General features: G+C 55.6%; 1 protein-coding gene across 1 annotated transcript in view; it reads right to left on the reverse strand.

The window, feature by feature from the left end:
* The window catches only part of LOC105470521 (neurotensin receptor 1), a 54,254-nt gene extending 41,042 nt beyond the window's left edge, over positions 1 to 13,212 (reverse strand). Inside the window, exon 1 of the mRNA XM_011722604.3 lies at positions 12,042 to 13,212. Within this exon, the coding sequence (XP_011720906.2) occupies positions 12,042 to 12,755 (714 nt within the window). The 5' untranslated portion in view covers positions 12,756 to 13,212. The remainder of the gene's footprint in view (positions 1 to 12,041) is intronic.
* Positions 13,213 to 17,936: the final 4,724 nt, after the last annotated feature.

Raw genomic sequence — 17,936 nt, forward strand, 5'->3', positions numbered from 1 at the left:
AAATCATTGCACAAAATTTATTCATTCACAATTAAGAAAAAATCTCTCAGCACACTAGGAATACAAGGAAACTTTCCTAACTTTATAAAGAGCTCTCCCAAAAGCTTAAATAAACGAAAAAACTTCATACTCAATTAAAAAGACTACAAACTTTCTGCCTAAGATCAGGAACAAGGCAAGAGGTCAATTTTCACCACTCCTATTCACCATCATACTGGAAGTCATAGCCAGAGTAATAAGGCAACAAAAGGAAATAAACATATACAGATTAGAAAGGATAAAATAAAATTTTCTTTATTCACAGACAGCATGACTGCCTACATGGAAAATCCCAAGGATCCTACAAAAAAAAACTGTTAGAATTAATAAGTGTGTTTGTCATGGATGCAAATATAAGGTCAATATATAAAACTAATTATATTTATATGTACTAGTCATGAAAAATTGAAAAGAGCAAATTTCAAAAAAGGTACCATGTGCAATAGCACCAAAACCATGAATATTTAAGTACAAATCTAAAAGCAATGAGTAGGATCTACTTGCTGGAAACTACTACTGACGAAATAAATCAAAGAAGACCTGAATAAATGGAGAGATGTGCTGTATTCATGCATTGAAAGTCTCAAGGTTAGGATGCCAAATCTCCACTACACACTAACAAAATCCCAGCAGACTTTTTTCGTAGCTATTAACAAGCCGATTCTAAAATTTCCATAGAAAGTGAAGGAACTGGAATAACCAAAACAATTCTGAAAAAGAACAAAGTTGGAAGACTCATGCTACCTGAAAGACTTAGTGTAAAGCTAATCAAGAGAGTGTGGGATCGAGATGCTAGGGATACACAGATTAAAAGAACAGACAAGGCCGGGCGCAGTGGCTCAAGCCTATAATCCCAGCACTTTGGGAGGCCGAGACGGGAGGATCACGAGGTCAGGAGATCAAGACCATTCTGGCTAACATGGTGAAACCCCGTCTCTACTAAAAAATACAAAAAACTAGCCGGATGAGGTGGTGGGCGCCTGTAGTCCCAGCTACTCAGGAGGCTGAGGCAGGAGAATGGCGTAAACCCGGGAGGCGGAGCTTGCAGTGAGCCGAGATCCGGCCACTGCACCACAGCCTGGGCGACAAAGCAAGACTCCGTCTCAAAAAAAAAAAAAAAAAAAAGAACAGACAAAAGTGGGTATAGGCCGGGCACGGTGGCTCATGCCTGTCATCCTAGCACTTTGGGAGGCCAATGGGGCAGATCACTTGAAGTCAGGAGTTTGAGACCAGCCTGGCCAACATGGTAAAACCCCATCTCTACTAAAAATACAAAAATTATCTGGGTGTGGTGGCACCTGCCTGTAATCCCAGCTACTCATGAGGCTGAGACAAGAGAATAGCTTGAACCCAGGAGGCGGAGGTTGCAGTGAGGTGAGATCATACCACTGCATTCCAGCCTGGGCAATAAAGTGAGACTCAGTCTCAAAAAAAAAAAATAATAATAATAATAGAGAGAAAGTAGATGTCGACCCCACACATGGGGTCAGCTTACTTATCTTGACCAAGGCACAAAGAAGCTTCCATGGAGAAAGCTGTCATCGTGTTATCAGATGCTGGCACATTTGCATATTCATATGCAAAAGAGGACATATACCTCACCCCTTATTGAAAAGAGGACCTATACCTCACCCCTTATAGAAAAGAGAACCTATACCTCACACCTTATAGAAAAGAGGACCTATACCTCACACCTTATAGAAAAGAGGACCTATACCTCACACCTTATAGAAAAGAGGACCTATACCTCACACCTTATAGAAAAGAGGACCTATACCTCACAACTTATAGAAAAGAGGACCTATACCTCACACCTTATAGAAAAGAGGACCTATACCTCACACCTTACAGAAAAATGAGCTCAAAATAGCTGATAAACATAAATATAAAACTATAAAACTTCTAGAAGACAATACAGAAGAAAATCCTTGTGGCCTTGGGCTAGGCGTTGAATTCTTAGACACCATACCAAAAGAGTGATCCACAAAATTTGTGATATGTTGGACTTTATAAAAATTGCACCTCTTTGCCGTGTGAAATACAATGTTAGGCAAATGCAAAGAAAAGCTACACGGGAGAAAATATTTGCAAATCACATATCTGATAAAGGTCTCATATGCAGAATGTATTTTTAAAACTCTCAAAACTAAACCATATGAAAACAACCCAATTTCTTAAATAGCAAACAATTAGAACAGGCATTTTACCAAAGAAGATATGTAAATGTCACTTAAACACAAGAAAAGATGCTTAACATCATCAGTCACTAAAAAAATGCAAATTAAAATCACAACCAGATACACACCTATTAGAATGGGTAAATGAAAACAAAAAACAAAACAAAAAAAACTGACAAAAAACTAAAAAGTAAAAACTTCACACTTAACTAGAAAGACTGAAAACTTTACCCCTAAGATTGGGAGCAGGGTGGGTGTGGTGGCTCACATCTGTAATCCTAACGCTTTGGGAGACTGAGGCAGGAAGATCTCTTGAGTCCAGGGGTTTGAGACCAGCCTGGGCAACATGGTGAGACCCCATCGCCATAAAAAATACAAAAAATTACCCGGGTGTGGTGGCATGTGCCTGTAATCCCAACTACTCAGGAGGCTGAGGCAGGAGAATCGCTTGTGCCTGGGAGGTGGAGGTTGCAGAGAGGTGAGATTGCACCATCGCACTCCGGCCTGGGTGACAGAGTAAGATCCTGATTCGGAAGAAAGAAAAAAGATTGGAAGCAAGGCAAGGATGTCTACTCTCATCACTCCTATTCACCATCATACTGGAAGTCATAGCCAGAGCAGTGAGGCAAGACCAAGAGTCGGCCAGGATGCAGAGTGACCGGTGCTCTCTTGTGGGTTAGGGCTAGGGTTAGGGACGTTCAAAACAACGCATCGCTTTGGAAATGCTGGCAAACATACACTTTCTGTATGACCCAGCAATCTGAAACCAATGTATTTACTCATGAGAAATGAAAATGTATATTCACACAAAATTCATCGTATGTGAATATTTGTCGCTACTTTATTCATAATCGCCCAAGCCTAGAAACAACCCAAAAGTCTTTCGGGGGCAAATGCATCAACCAAACGTGGTCTATCCACACAATGGATCTGACTCCACAGTGAAAAGGAACGCCTAGTGGATGCAGGCGACAGCTCAGAGGATGGAGTGAAGGAAGAAGGCCTGCTCGAGAGGCCACGGCCCAGCTGGCTCCACTCACGCGACATCCCAGAAAAGGCAAAGCTGTGGGGAAGGAGAGCAGACCAGTGGGTGGAGGGGCTGGCGTCGGGGTGGGTGGGCCACAGGGTTTGGGGGCTGGGGCTGGTCTGTCTTCTGAAGTGGGGATACAGGGGCTGCGTTTATTGAAGCTCATAGGTGCGAACAAGCACAGAGGGAACCTTATTGCATGTCAGTCGAAAAATGAAGTAGGAACAAAGAAAAGCACGTATCTGGTATCCTACCCCTCTCCACCACCTTCTCCACCCCCACCCTGGCCCAGGTCACCTTGGTCACTCCCAAGACATCCGGCAGCAGCTTCCCAACCACTCTCCTGACCCCTAAATGCATTCTCAACAAAGCACTCAGAGCTGTCCCTTTAACATGTAAGTTGCATGGCGGCTCTGCCCAGAATCTCCCACGCTCACTCACTTCTTCTAGAATAAAAGCTGCAGCGAGGTCTATGAGGCCCGGCGGGATCTGCTGGTGGCTTCTCACACGGCCCTCTGCTCACTCTGCTCTGGCCACCCCAGCCAGGCGAGCGCTGTTCCTCCGGCACACCCAGCACGTGCCTGCCCCAGGGTCTTTGCACCTGCTGTTCCCCTACCTGGCATCTTCCCCAACGCCCATCAGTGTGCTCCTGCAGGGTCTGCATGAGGCCTTCCTGACCTGCCTGCACCCCCGCGCTCCCCCCATGTGGTTTTCTCTGCAGCTCTTGTTACTCCCTGCCAGTCATGTATCATGCCTATCTATTTTGCTTATTTTCTATCTTCTCTGGTGGGACAAGAGTTCAGGGGGCCAGAACTTTTTGCCAATTTTTTTGGGCTGCTATACACCCATCCTGGCTTGTAGTAAGTGTTCAGTGAATGAATGACGAGTGAATGAAGGAAGGAATGAAAGATGTTAGCCCAGATGCTCAGAAGAGAATTCCTCCTGCCTGGGGAGGCTCCCGGCCCTCCCAAGTGCTGCTGCATTTCTGCTGCTGTTCAGGGGAGAACACAAATAGTACGCGTGGGTAATTGAGTCCTTCTTCCACCCTAGGCACAGTCTCTAGCGTTTTATGTCATTAACTCATGAGACCGCAGGGCAGTCGCTACCTCCAGTGGGCTGATAGGGAAACAGAGGCACAGATGGTCACACCACTTGCTCAGAGTCGTGCTGCTGGCCAGCGATAAAGCTGGGATTTGAACCTGGGTTCTAGCAAGCCAGCCATTCCGAGCCACTGGGCACAACCCAAAACCACCGATTCTCGGGAAGCATTCCCCTGATCTCCTTCTTGCTCCCCTGCCTGCCTTCAGGAGCCAGCCCTGGGTATGCAGGACGCAGCCCCCACAGGTGCACAGGGATGTAAAGTCCCAAAGCAGGTGCGGGTGGCTTCGGGTGGGTCAGCACGCTGGGCACCTCCCCTCTCCAACCTGTACCAGGTCCACGTGGCACTCCAGACCCAGGGCTCTCTCCTTGGCCTCCTGGAGTGGGTGGTGCCCCACTGATGATGCTGTTGGGAAGAGCAGTGGGCACAGGGGTGGGGCAGGTGCCTTGCCCCTCTCTGGGCCTCAGTTTCTTCACTGACGCTGTGGAGCCCGGTGGTCCCCCTCTGGAGTTGTGCATTCCCCTTGGGATGCCACGTGGATGGGGCCAGCCCCTCGGCGACTGCACCTTCACTGGCGGTGACAAGGTCAAACTCCAGGGTGTGGATGGGGAACAGTGGGGGGTCTCTGGGGCAGGCAGACCCCATGGCTGTGACCTCAGGAACACCATCCCCCCAAGTGCCAAGAACCAGGATCTCTATTCCCCTCCATGCCCACCTTGCAGAGCTAGCATTGTGCAGGCAGCAGCCTGGTCAGGGCGTGAGGGGCTGCGGGGTGGGGGGCTCGTGTCCCCACAGCCCTTCATGGCCATGCAGAGGAGGAGGATCTTGAGTGCACACAGGCCGGCAGGAGGGAGGACCTGGCCACCCGAAACAGCCTTGAGCGGACGGCAGCTCGGCCACTCTCTGCTGCTGTTGTTTTTCACAGACTCACGGAGGCAGGACTAACACATGCTGAAATCCACCCCTCAGCCTACAGCTCCATGAACTTTGAACCGCAACCAACACAGACTCACAGGGGCAGGACTGACACACGCTGAAATCCACCCCTCAGCCTACAGCTCCATGAACTTTGAACCGCAACCAACACAGACTCACAGGGGCAGGACTGACACACACTGAAATCCACCCCTCAGCCTACAGCTCCTTGAGCTTTGAACCGCAACCAACACGGACTCACAGGGGCAGGACTGACATGCGCCGAAACCATGAGCTTTGAACCACAACCAAGATACAGAACATTTCCATCACCCCAGAGTTCCCAGCGCCCCCATGGCGACCCCACCCCTCCGCTGACCTTCCTCCTGTCCCAACGGCTCAGCCTTTTCCAGAACCTCAAGTGCTTGGAATCACCAGGGCCTCGGAGTCCGGTGTCTTTCAGCATAAAGCGCGCCTCCTTGAACCTGCATTTTAAAGAAGACCCAGGGGAGGCCTGAGATTCTGCCAGCCTGAGTCACCCACCTCACCGAGCCAGAAAGCAGCAAAGAGGTCACCAGGCGCTGGGGGTCAGGGTTTAATGGGGACAGTTTCAGTCTGGGGAGAGAGAAGGTTCTGGAGGTGGATGGCGGTGACGGTTGCATAGCAATGTGAACGTGCTTCATGCTGCTCAACTGCACCCTCACAGAGGGCACAACAGCACGTTTTAAGTGATGTGTGTTTCACCATGATTCAAAAATAAAGAAAAGCTTTTTTTCTTCTCTTAATACAAACTACTAGATCACCACTTGGGAATTTATTTCTGCGATTGAGAAAAACAAAGGCAGCCTCTGGTTTGTGCACAGGCCGGATGCCCTCTTGGGCCCTGCTCAGCCCAGGGCCCTCTCTGCCCATCATCAGATGCTACCAGCTGGGAGCCCTGGTGCCCCTGAGAACAGACCTGGAGATCCCTGGGCTGCTGCCCGAGGCCCTGCCTCGCCTGTGGGGTGGCTTGCAGTGGTTCTTGGTAAGCACAGGGTGGCCGTACTCCCTTGCTGCCCTCAGCACCCACAGAACTGCAGGCACAGCCCCACGACCCCGTTTATCCCTGGAGTTGAATGTCCTCAGAATACTGTCAGTCCAAGTGTAGGACAGCCTGGGAGAGCTGACCACGGGTCCCAGTGCAGAGCCGTGAACAGGTGAGCCTGAACCGCCTTGGGCCAAGTCACTCTTGAGGACTCCAAGCCCAGTCAGAGCCAGCCATGGCCAGCTCTGGGCCCCTCATGCTCCCACCCTTGCCCGTCTCACTCAAAAGCCTGACCGTTGTCCCATGGGGAGCACCACAGGGTCAGACTAGGTTTCCCCTGCTGAGAGCACCTCCAGGCCCTGTCTCTCCAGCCACGTGATATGCACAGGTGGCTCTGCCCTCTGCTTAATCCGGGAAATGGGGTTACAAGGTACAGACGTGGACTTGCATGTCTGCAGGTCCTCTCCCTGCCGTCTCCCACCTGGCTCCAACAGGCAGATCTAGTGCCTGGAGCAAGGCCAAGGTCGCCTCCCTGTCCTGTCCTGCCCTCTCACCCCCCACGGCCTCAGAGTCACCGTCTGAACGTCTGATTTCACTCTCCAAATTCTTTATTTCCAACATATAGCACTTTAACCTTTTGAAAACTTGTAATTACTAAATTTTTCAAACACACACCAAAAATGTCATCGACACCCCCTTTCCACGATTATAGACTTAAGACCAATCTTGTCTCCTCTGTTGCCATCCTACAGCCCCTTCCTCCAGACCATGCTTCAGTAAATCTGAGACATTGTATCATTTTGTCTGTAAACACTTCCATATGTACCTCTAAGAGATCAGGACCATTTTGAAAACCATACCCATAACAGCTCTGGACAAGAATTTGTAGCTATTCAACTACCCAGGCTTTTCTCGCTGTTTCTTGGCATGAAGAATGATCGGCTTTGGTGCCGGCATTCTGCAACAGGTTGACTTGTCCGAGTCTTTGCTAAGAATCCAGGCCACCGTCTCCGATTCCCTCACTGTTTATTTGTAGGACAGACTGAGTTGTTTGTCTGGAGGTGTTTCTTGTGGTCTGGGTTTTGCTGGCTGCATCCTAATGGTGCATTTGTCCCTGTTCCTCTGTCCCTGGTGTGTCCTGTGTGTTGGCAGTGGCATCAGGGGCTCCATCAGATTCAGATTCAATGGCTTTGCTCCAAGGATGCCATGGGGCTGTGTGCACACCAGGGCTCACCTCACACCTAACTCCCCTTCGTGACACCGGCAGCTGCCAAGAATCCATGCCTGCATCCATTGTTTGATCAGGACTGCACCTGATGAGTGGGATTCTGACACTCCTGCTCCTTCTTCACTTATTGGTGAACATTTCTGCGCTGAGACGCTGCCCTTTACCTACTCTTGGGTTATTCTAAAGTACCGTTTGAATAGAAAAGGCAGGAAAAATGCTCCACTCCTTTCCTCTAAAGGGTCATGGGCTTTTCAGACTGGAGGAAGTGTGTGACTCTTGGCCTCACACCAACAGCACTCGAAGCCCTGTGCTGCAGGTGAGGACACTGTGGCCGCCACAGCCGGAGCCAGAGCCGCCCAGAGCTGCATGGTGTGGGTCCCCTTCCCGCCCCCAGGGGAGGTCAGAGTGGGGCAGGCTGTTCTAAGGACCCCTTGAAGAACAACTTCTTCTGTAACTTTTTTTTTGAGACGGATTTTCCCTCTTGTCACCCAGGCTGGAGTGTGGTGGTGTGATCTTGGCTCACTGCAACCTCTGCCTCTGAAGCTCAAGCGATTCTCACGACTCAGCCTCCCAAGGAGCTGGGATTACAGGCATCCTTCACCACGCCCGGCTAATTTTTGTATTTTTAGCAGAGATCGGGTTCCCCCATGTTGGCCAGGCTAGTCTTGAACTCCTAACCTCAGGTGATCCACCCACCTCAGCCTCCCAAAGTGCTGGGATGACAGGTGTGAGCCACCATGCCCGGCCTTCTGCAACTTTCTAACTAGAAAAAGTTCCCACTGCTGAACAGTTGCAGGAAGAATACCCAGGACGCTCGGCTGCCCGTGGCAGGTCTGCAGCCCAGTGCCGCGTGGCCTGCGAGCGGTCTCCTCCCTTGATTCACTGTCTGCTTGCTCTCCTTCCATTTGGCCACACCTTTTTTTCTGAACGATTTGAGAATAAGTTGCAGACTCCACACTCTAAACACCTCTGTATCCTTCCTAAGAATGAGGATGCTGCCTGTGGAGGTTGCTGGGCACAGCCTGGGGCACGGGACAGGAGCCCTGAAATAATCCACGGCCGGATTTCACTGGAACCTGTCTCCTTCCCTGTCTCAGCTGCCTCTCCTTTCCTGGAATTCTGCCAGCCCTGAACGGCCAGGGTGTTCGCCAAGTCGCCCTGCGCTGTCTGTTCCTGGAGGCCTCTGGAGCAGGGGTTGTAGGAGACCAGCTCCTCCTGCATGAATCGAGGCCTCATCGGCCCCTGGGAGGGAGCAGGTGCCCTCTGAGTTGGGATCTAACCCAGCAAAGAGCACTGCTGTTTGTACTCAATATGAAAAAGCCTTGCAGAGAAAACAAAGGAGGAGGCAGGGAGGCTGAGCCTGCAGGAGCGGGACTCGCTTGGTGCAGACAATGGCAGTGATGAAAGGAGTCCTCACGGCCACTCAGAAGGATCTAATGGACTCGTGCCTGTGAGGCCGAGAGGGTTTGCTTTTGTGTGGGGCCATGGTCGGGGCGGGTCTCTAAAACTTTCAAAGGCTGCAGCCACCTCATCCCTCATCTGATTTGAATCGGATACCTGAGGTCCCAGGCCCCTGCCACCGTGGGTCCCTGCACACACATGTGTGCATACGTTCAGTATACACACCGCGGATGGATAAGCACGGGACTCTGATGACCCACCATCTGGGCCATCAGCCCTGAGCCCTGCCACACAGAGCCTGTGCCACCGGGACCTTGTCACAGCCGAGGTCAAACCTGGAGGTTGGACCTGTGCCATGGGGGACCATCCAAGAAGCAAGGGCCATCTGCCTGTGTGGGGCCACGTGTGTGGGTGGGCTAGAGGAGGGGTAGGACAGTCCAGGGGAACCCAGGAGCACCCGTAGGTCCCTGAGCCCCCAGCACCTCCTCCCAGTCACACTGCTTGCACTGGGGCCAGGTCTGGGGCCTTTGGGAGGGTCCTGGGCACCAGGTCCTGTCTGCTGGCCTGAGAGCCCTGCCCACTCCACCGTCGATTCCCAGCCCCAGCTACACACTAGGAAAATGCCCAGCTGGCTTCAGGGAGGATTCCCGTAAGTTGCTCCAAAGTGTTATCACCAAACCACCTCATTTCTAAACACAATTTCTGTTTGCAAGTGCCCAAGCCCAAATTTTGTAGGGGCCCCTGGGGCAGGAAAGGACCCCTGTTTTGGAAAGAGGGGCCATTTGATTGGCTACTGCCCCAACACTTCCATACGTGGTCACTGAGAGGCAGACACTTAGCTGAGGGTATCCAGCCCCTCCTCAGTCAGACATCATCGTTTGAAAGCTGAATGTTCACCCAGATCTGCCAGTGGCCCAGAAGCCCACGGGGAGACCATAAACCCCCTAATTCTGGGGAAACCTCTAGTAAAATGGCAAATGGCAGAGCAGGGGTCGGGGGAAGCCAAGGCCTCTCCTACAAGGAATGTTCTTTTCGAGCACAGGGAGCAGCCGGCATTAGGGCCCTGGAAAGCCCCAGGCCGCCAGCATCGGATGGAGGAGCACCCTTGTAATCAGCCGCTCCCAGGCACGCAGCTGAGCCCTTTAAAGAAAAGTGGAAACTATGTTCTCCAAGGGTGTGGAGATGCCAGGGGCATTCAGCAACGCTCGGCCAGCATGGCATCTGCAGGGCGTGGGGCCGCTGTCCCAGGGTTGAAGTGTCACAGGCCTCTGTGAGTGGACGAGTGCCTGTGGCTGGCCGCAGCATGACTTGGCCAAATCTGCCTCGCAGCCTCGAAGCAACGAGGCTGGGCAGGTGGTGCTTTGGGAGGCAAAGTGATGTCCCACAGGTGCCCAATCCCAAGTACCCGGCAGAGAACCCACGCACGCCAGGGAGGACACTTTCTTGGGGGTGGAGCCGAGCTGTCGTCACACCCCTGTGCTTTTCAGCTGTTTGTTTTCGAGGATTGTGGAGGCTGGTGAGCTCCTGGCCTTTTGCCAGGGGAGCGGGAGGATCAGGGGTCTGAGCGGGGACACCTCCTGGGTGGGCAGTGACAGCACTGACCCCTCCACTGCTCACCTTCCGAAGGATTGGGTGGCTGTCGCCCCTGGGGCCCCTCCACGCCCCTGGCCAATGCCGATCAAAGGCAGGAGCTTGGGGAGAGCAGATGAAGCCTCAAAGGGAGCGAGAGGTCACTTATCACTGCGTTTACCCCACGGGCCGTGCCTACTTCTGCCTCTGGGGAGGGCAGGGACTCTTGCGGCAGAGGCAAAGCAGCCCTGACTCACTGCCTGCTACCAGTGTCTGTGGGAGGGGCCTCCCCCAGAGGAGACACCTGTTGCCACCAGTTCTACGTGCAGCCGGGGAGACTGGGAGCTCAGTTCTACCCCCCACCCCCCAGTCCACCTGGGTGGTGGCCAGTGGAGGGTCAGTTAGGGCCCAGGTGACGCTCTGCCCGGCACTGCTGCCCCCACCCCCACCGGGCACACTGGCATATGAGGGCTGCCCAGGCAACTACAGAAGCTTAGCTGGGAGGCTGCCGATGCTGGTGTGTCGGGAGCCAGGGGGACAGCCAGCCACCCCAGCCCCTCTAGCTGGGCAGAGGTGGGCGACTCTGCCTGGATCCTTCACCCTCTGGCTTCCTTAGCCCACCAGAAATGGAAGAAACCCCACACCTCGAAGGCTGCTCGTGTCCAAGGTGCCATCCAAAGTGCCCGACCAGCCCTGACTTCCTCCCTGGACACCAACCTCCGGCTCGGGACTTTGGTTTGATCAGTCCTCCCCTCCAGCCACGAACCTCAGCCAAACTGATTCCCAAGGGGGCTTCCCACCTGCATTCCTACGGCGCTTTACTCAGACCCTTGGGGGGCCCTTGGTCACTCGGCTCCAGTTTTACACACCTCACCACAACACCACCACCACCCGCAGAGCCTCACAACCTTCCCAGCAGAAACATCGTCCCCACCATCCAGCAGTAATAGTACCTGTGAGCGCTTCTATGTGTCGGGGGCCATGCAAACACTTCCCACACATTCTCTCTCAAATGCTCTACCTTCTGAGGTCAATGCTAAGACTACCCCATCATACAGATGGGAAAGCTGAGGCTAAACTAGGAACCAGCCCAAGATGGCATCAGGTTCTGCTCTGACTCCCCAGTTTGGGTCAGGGCAGGCAGTTGGGAGGCACTGGCAGGGTCAGTCTGGGGGCTTCTCTGCAGAGGGGAGGAACGTCACCTGTTGGGGGCACAAAGCCTTTTGAGAAGCTGATGAAAGGGACCTCTTCCTTTGGAGACGCAGGTGCCAGCGCACATGTTTCCATTAGAACTTAAGGAATTCACAGACGTCGGAGGCCCAGCCACCAACCCCAGGGAGGTCACAGGCAGGGGCTCCATCCCCTCAACAGGAGGGGAGAAGATAGGAGCTGAGCCTGGCAACTCCGGAGCTGCACCCAAGCTGCCCCAACCGCCTTCGAAGCCTCACAGGAGTAGACTGTCTCTGTGACATCTCTCCCACTCCCTACCCAGAAGGCACACCACTGGCGTTGCTTTTGGGGTGAAGGAGAGGGGAGCCCCGGGGCTGGTTACTGAGGCTTACCTGTATGACGACTTTGACAGTGGCGGTGTGGATGGTGGGGGTGCACACCAGGCCACCGGCGTGCTGGCCGTCGGCGCTGCGGTTCTGCTCGCCCATGGTGAACAGCATGGGCACCGCCAGCAGGGCCGAGGCGAGCCAGATGGCGCTGATGAACTTCTTGGTGCGGCTTCGGGACATGAGGGTCTTGGCCTTGAAGGGGTGGCAGATGGCCAGGTAGCGCTCCACACTCAGGCTGGCCACGTTGAGGGCCGTGGCGTAGGTGCAGGCGTCGCGCAGGAAGTAGTAGCCGCGGCAGCCCGCGTCGCCGAAGGCCCAGGGGTGGTGCACCCAGATGAAGTTGTACAGCTCCACCGGCATGGCCAGCAGCAGGGTGAGCAGGTCGGACAGCGCCAGGCTGCCCAGGTGGTAATGCACCGTGCTCTGCAGACTCTGCAGCGACTTCTTCCGCGCCAGCGTGAACGCCGTCACCGTGTTGCCCACGGTGCCCACCACGAAGAGCGCCAGGTACACGGCGGTCACCAGCACCTTGGAGTAGATGTCGGTGTTCACGTCCAGCTCGCTGCTGGGTGCCGCCAGGACGCGCTCCGACGCGTTGCCCGAAGCGTTGCTGAAGCCCGGGGCTAGCAGCCCCGCCTCCAGTCCTGCCTGCGCCCGCTGGAAGGGGTCGGCGGCCGGCGTGCCCGGGGTTCCCGGCGTGGAGCTGTTGAGGCGCATGGTGGGCGCTGGGGTCCGCGGCTCTGTCCCGCGCCTCCGGGGCTGGAAGTCCGGGCGGATTGGGCACGTCTCAGTCGGGGACCGATGAACGGGAGCCCAGAGGAGGGCGCGTGGCGAAGACCAGCGGGCGCGCCGTCCAGCCGGGAAGCGCCAGACCCAGACGCGCCGCCCCGAGCTCCGGGCTCCGCGCTCCTCCGGACTCCCAGCTCCGGACTCCCAGCTCCGGGCTCCTGGCTCCAGACTCCGCGGTTCCTCGGGCTGTCTCCGGGCTCGGCGCTTGCCACCGGTTCCGGGTGCCTCTGATCTCCAAATCGCGCGGTTCCCCAGGCTCCCGAGGACAGCGCCCAGCCTGGCTCGGGCTGCGCGGGGCGAGCTTGTGGCGCCGGGAGGAATGCACGCACGGCTGCCCCGGCGCGCTCCCCTCCCTCGCTCCGAATCTCCTCCCTCGCGCTCTCCGCGCACCCTAGCCCCGCACACTTCCCGCCGCGCCCGCGCCCTCCCGGCTCTGCGCGTCTCCACGAAGCCGGCGGCCGCGCGGCGCGCCCAGCAGTTGGGGGTGGCGGCGGAGGAGGGAGGCAGCCCCCGCTGTCGTCCCCGCCCCACCCGGGTGCAGCCTGGCGGGTCGCCCCCTCGCGCTCCCCGGGGCAGGGCGGGCTGGGTTGAGCGCTCCAGGGAACCAGGATTCCGGGCGGGTGCGGCGGGTATCGTGCACCGGGCCCTTCCTGCCACCCTTTTCCCTGTTCTCCGCAATTTCTCGCTCCGGCTAGTAAGGGAACTATGCACCTCCCCCAACCCTGGGCTCGCTCAGTGGGGGTGAGGGTGTATCCGGAGGGCAGGGAGGGAGGAAGCTCCCCGCTGGCAGGGCTGGGCGGCTGCGCAGCTGGTTGGGCCGCCCCCCTACTCCTGGGTGTCCACAGGGTGCCAGAAGCTGGGTGCCCAGGGGGGCTCCAGGACCACTAGAGATTACATTTCTTGTGATTCCTTTTAAAATCTAGCTGCAGTCATGGGCGTGCCTGGTCTGTGAATGCCTATTTCTGGGATATGCCCAGTGGGAATGGTGGGGGCTCAGGGCATAGTTATCACCTGGGGCAGGGGCGTGAGGCAGTACCGAGGGACACCTGCAGAGGCTGAGGAGCTGAGGGGCTGGGTCCTGCAGAGGCTGAGGAGCTGAGGGGCTGGGTCCTGCAGAGGCCAGGAGCCACAGATGGTTTCATCAAAGTCTAGGGAGGGGTTAATGAGGGAGGGCGGAAAGCAGGTGCCCAGAACAGCACCCTCCCCACTCAGGGCCCCGCACCTGGCACCCTGGGCCGGTCTCATGATGCTATGGGATGTGATCCCCTGGGTCCCTTATTACTGCCTGGATTTGTCATCAGAAGTCACCCTGAGAGCCCACACCCCAGCAGGATTTGGGAGGGGCAGCCCCACAGCACGCGTCAGGGCCTCCTCACAGGCCCTGCAGGCTTTGCACACTCCCTCCCTCGGAGCGCCTCACAGGGTGCCCCTGCCCCTGGCTCGGGAGCCACGTGAGAGCGAGATTCTTGTCCTTTCCCTGTCCCCGCAGCGCCTGGTAGCACTGGCATAGGTGACCAGGCACAAGCTTGTCCCCTGCATGTCTGGGTTGCCCAGGAGCCCCCAGGGCACTACTGTCCCTTCTCTAGGCCCTCCCCGTCCCCTCCCCTGCTCCCTCCTCCCCAGAACCCCTGGGAGAGGTTGGGTAGAGCTGCTGCTGCGTGTGTGCAGGGCTGGGGAACCAGCCTGGCCTTTGTGGACGTTGCTGGCTGCAGCTGTTGTGCTGGGAGCAGGAAACCTGGGCAGGCTGGGGCAGGCGTTGCAGGGTGTTGAGGGAAGTGGGAGGCTGAGGAACCCCCTCCTGGGCCCACCCAGCTAGGAGAATTCAAGGCTCCTGAGCTGATGGCTGGCAGTGGGACTCCATGCTTATTCATCCGTTCTCGCCCTGCTTTGGGCTTCTCTGTTCAACCGAAGCCTGATACTGTTGTCAGGGAGCTGCAGCTCACAAACATCACAGCTTAGAAATCCTGGCATCAAAGGAAATGCCAGCGGTCCCTTTGCTGGAAGCCAGGATAGTGGACTCAGAAGCCAGCAGATAGGGTTTGAACGTTGGCCCTGCTCTACTTCACATTTGGACGAGTGTCCTTAGCGTCTCTGTGCCTCAATTGAGTCGTCTGTAAAACGGGAATAGTGGCTGAATGAAGGGCAGGGCTGTTACTGATGGGTCTCCACGGGGAATGAACGAGGTCGATGTCAGGCTGAAGAGGGGCTGGATACCCTCAGCTAAGTGTCGGGTGTGAGGTGAGGTGTTCCATCACTAGAGTAGGCTGGAATAGGCCGGATTTGTCCTCTGGAAGGCACGATTCACCAGATAAGTACAGGGGCTTGGGCGGGGACCTTAGTGTCCACGCCACGCAGGGAGTACATGTGCTGGACAGTGTCAGGTCCAGGCATTCACCACTGTCTTGGTAACACTGGGGTCTGACCACGGGCTGGGCCGTCAGGCGCCTCTGTCGAGACCCCCACAAAGAGGAAGGCCACAGCAATGGCCACTGGAGTCTGTCCCTCTGCCAGCCAAAGTAGGAGGATGCAGCAGATTGTGCTCTCTCTCTGCCAAAGCTCATTGTTTGGTTTTCAAACCCCTGACCTTTTGGCTAAGCTGCCCTTATTTTCAAAGGTTTATCTTTGAGTTAGCCTGGGAGCTTAAAAAATCATAAAAGGCAACTTAGTGCAAACATTGTGATGGAGCATTTGCTTAAAACCACGTAGGAAAATGTCACTTGGAAGGCCTTGCTCTACACGGCGGATGGCGGGCCCCGGGTGGGGACTCCTGGCAGCTACGCCGCTCAGCTGCTCCAAGGCGCTCGCCTGTTCTGAGTTCTCCTGTGCACTCACCAACCGGATGGCTCTGCAGCCGGAAGCTTTTAACTCCACGTTGTTTGCCCCTTTCTCTCTGATTTCTGCAGACAGAAGCCCTTCCTAAACAGCTGAAACTCTAAGAAAGTGCCGGTGAAGCTTGGGAAGGGCCGGGCCGGGTCCGGTCATGCCCATTGGTGATGCAGCCACACCCTTGGCCACCAGATGCCTTCACTGACACATGAAGCCGGGCACAGCCTCGTGGGGGGCAGGGCTCCGGGGGCGAGTGTCTCCTGCAAGCTGGAGAACCTTGGAGACCTGCTGCCCTGATCCCAACTTTCCCAATGCTGCCTGTTGAGGAGCCGGCGGGTCCCAAGGGCAGCAAGGACCGAGGTCCACGGGCACGGCTGTGATGCTAGGGTGCAGCACGAGTGCTGGGGACAGTCTGGCTTTCTGTGGTTCCCTGAGTGGTGTGAGCAAGGGCATGTCCTTATTACCAAGCAAGGTAGTCATCTGTGCCTGGGGTGACAATCACATCCAAAGAGTCACCACATGAGAGGTCTTTGGAAGACGCTCCCAAGGGTGGGGGTCCCTACTTGTTTCATTGGCTAGCTTACCCTGAGTCCCTCCAACGCTGCCCGGCACGTAGTTGGCACTCAGTGGGTCTGTGTTGCACGAGTGGAGCAGATGCGATGGTGAACAGGATGAGGCCATGCCAGCAGGATGTGCAAAACCCGTCACTGGTTCACAGCAGGCTTCAGGCTTCTGAATGTAGGAGAGTCACCATCTCTCCAGCCTCCATCCTTCTCTTCCCTCAGGCCCCCAACCACTGTTGGGCGACTCTTGCTAGCAGGAAGCCCTCTTACTAAATTGAAAAAATTAAGTTTACAATAACATCTACATCAGTTATCTATTGCAGCATAACAAAATGCCCCCACACTCAGTGGCTTAAAACAACAGGCATTTATTGTTTCAGTGGCAGCAGTAGTTGGTTTCCTATGAGGATGAAGGTGGGTGGGGGAGAAACGTGAATGTGTTAGAGGCACGGAAGATAAGTAATAAACATAATTGGTAGAGCTTGGCTATAGATTTTCCCACCCACAGCACGGGAATTGCACGTGTTCCAGGACGTACAGTGTTCCAAGGAGGATCTTTAAAAACGGAGCGGCACCTGCACATGTGCACGCACAGCGAGTGTTCACAGGCCCGCAAGGAGGGCGGAGCCTCCTTCCAGGCTCACACTGGCTGCGCTCCAGGCATCTCTGGGGCTGTTGGCAGATTCTGGGGGTTGTGCTACAGGCCGATCAATCCTCAGTCATCGGCATCCTTGTCCCTCACATTCCCAGGCTGCCCCTTGGACCTCGGCCAGCTCTCTGGAAACGTGAGCCGTGTTCTCAGGGAAGAACCAGAAGAGGAAGCGGGCGTGGCTGCCCACAAGTGCAGCGGCTGCTGCGTGGGATGGGCCCCAGGAAGGCCAGGGATACAGAGGGCAAGTCGGGGTGACAGGCTGGAGAGGAGGTGGTTTCAAATCCCAGCTTCACCGGGCCTGGACCCCCAGTTTCCTGTGTGTGAAATGCACGACGTGGCCTCTAGGTCGCCAGGCTGCTGTGAGCATCCTGTGATGTGCACACACTTCATTCCACACAGAGGCCAGGGCCCACCCCGGTGGCTGCAGGGCAGCTGGAGAGGCTGGGTGGGAGGAGGATGGCCCAGAGTGGGGTCACACACTCCGTCTTTGCCCGCGTGGGGACATGCTCGGGGCGTTGCCGTGGCTGTCTTGTGCGCTTGGCTGAGGATGGAGAGTGATTGGCCACCAGAGTTATGTGAGGTCCCCATCAGCGTCATAGACACTCAGCATTCCTGTTTTGGGCCTCAGGTGAGCTGGGATGGCCGTTCCACAGTGCCCGCAGGTCGCCTGAGGAAGATGGCACCAGCAGGCTGGGAGGCTCGGGGTAGGACAAACCATTCACTCTGGTTTTCCTGGGACTTTCGAGGTTTTAAAGCAGCCAAGTCCAGAGACCTGGGAGCTGGAGCCCTCTCAGTCTCAAGCAGTTGGGGCTGAGGGTCACCCTGGCTGTGTACTGTGGGAGTTTGCTCTTACAGCCTCCCTCCCTTCCCATGCTCTCTCCTGCTCCGTTGACCCCCCACCCCAGGTCTCCCCCGCTGGGACCAGGTCTCACCACTCCCTCCAAATCCCAAATCACCCAGGGTTCCTTCACCTGCCACAGCTAAGAAGCCAAGAATCTTCTAATTCAAACCTGACATGGCTCCATGGAGAGCTGGCTGCTCTGCAACGGGCCCAGTTTTCAATCATGT

Source organism: Macaca nemestrina, chromosome 15 (assembly GCF_043159975.1).
Source record: "Macaca nemestrina isolate mMacNem1 chromosome 15, mMacNem.hap1, whole genome shotgun sequence".
Lineage (NCBI taxonomy): Eukaryota > Metazoa > Chordata > Mammalia > Primates > Cercopithecidae > Macaca > Macaca nemestrina.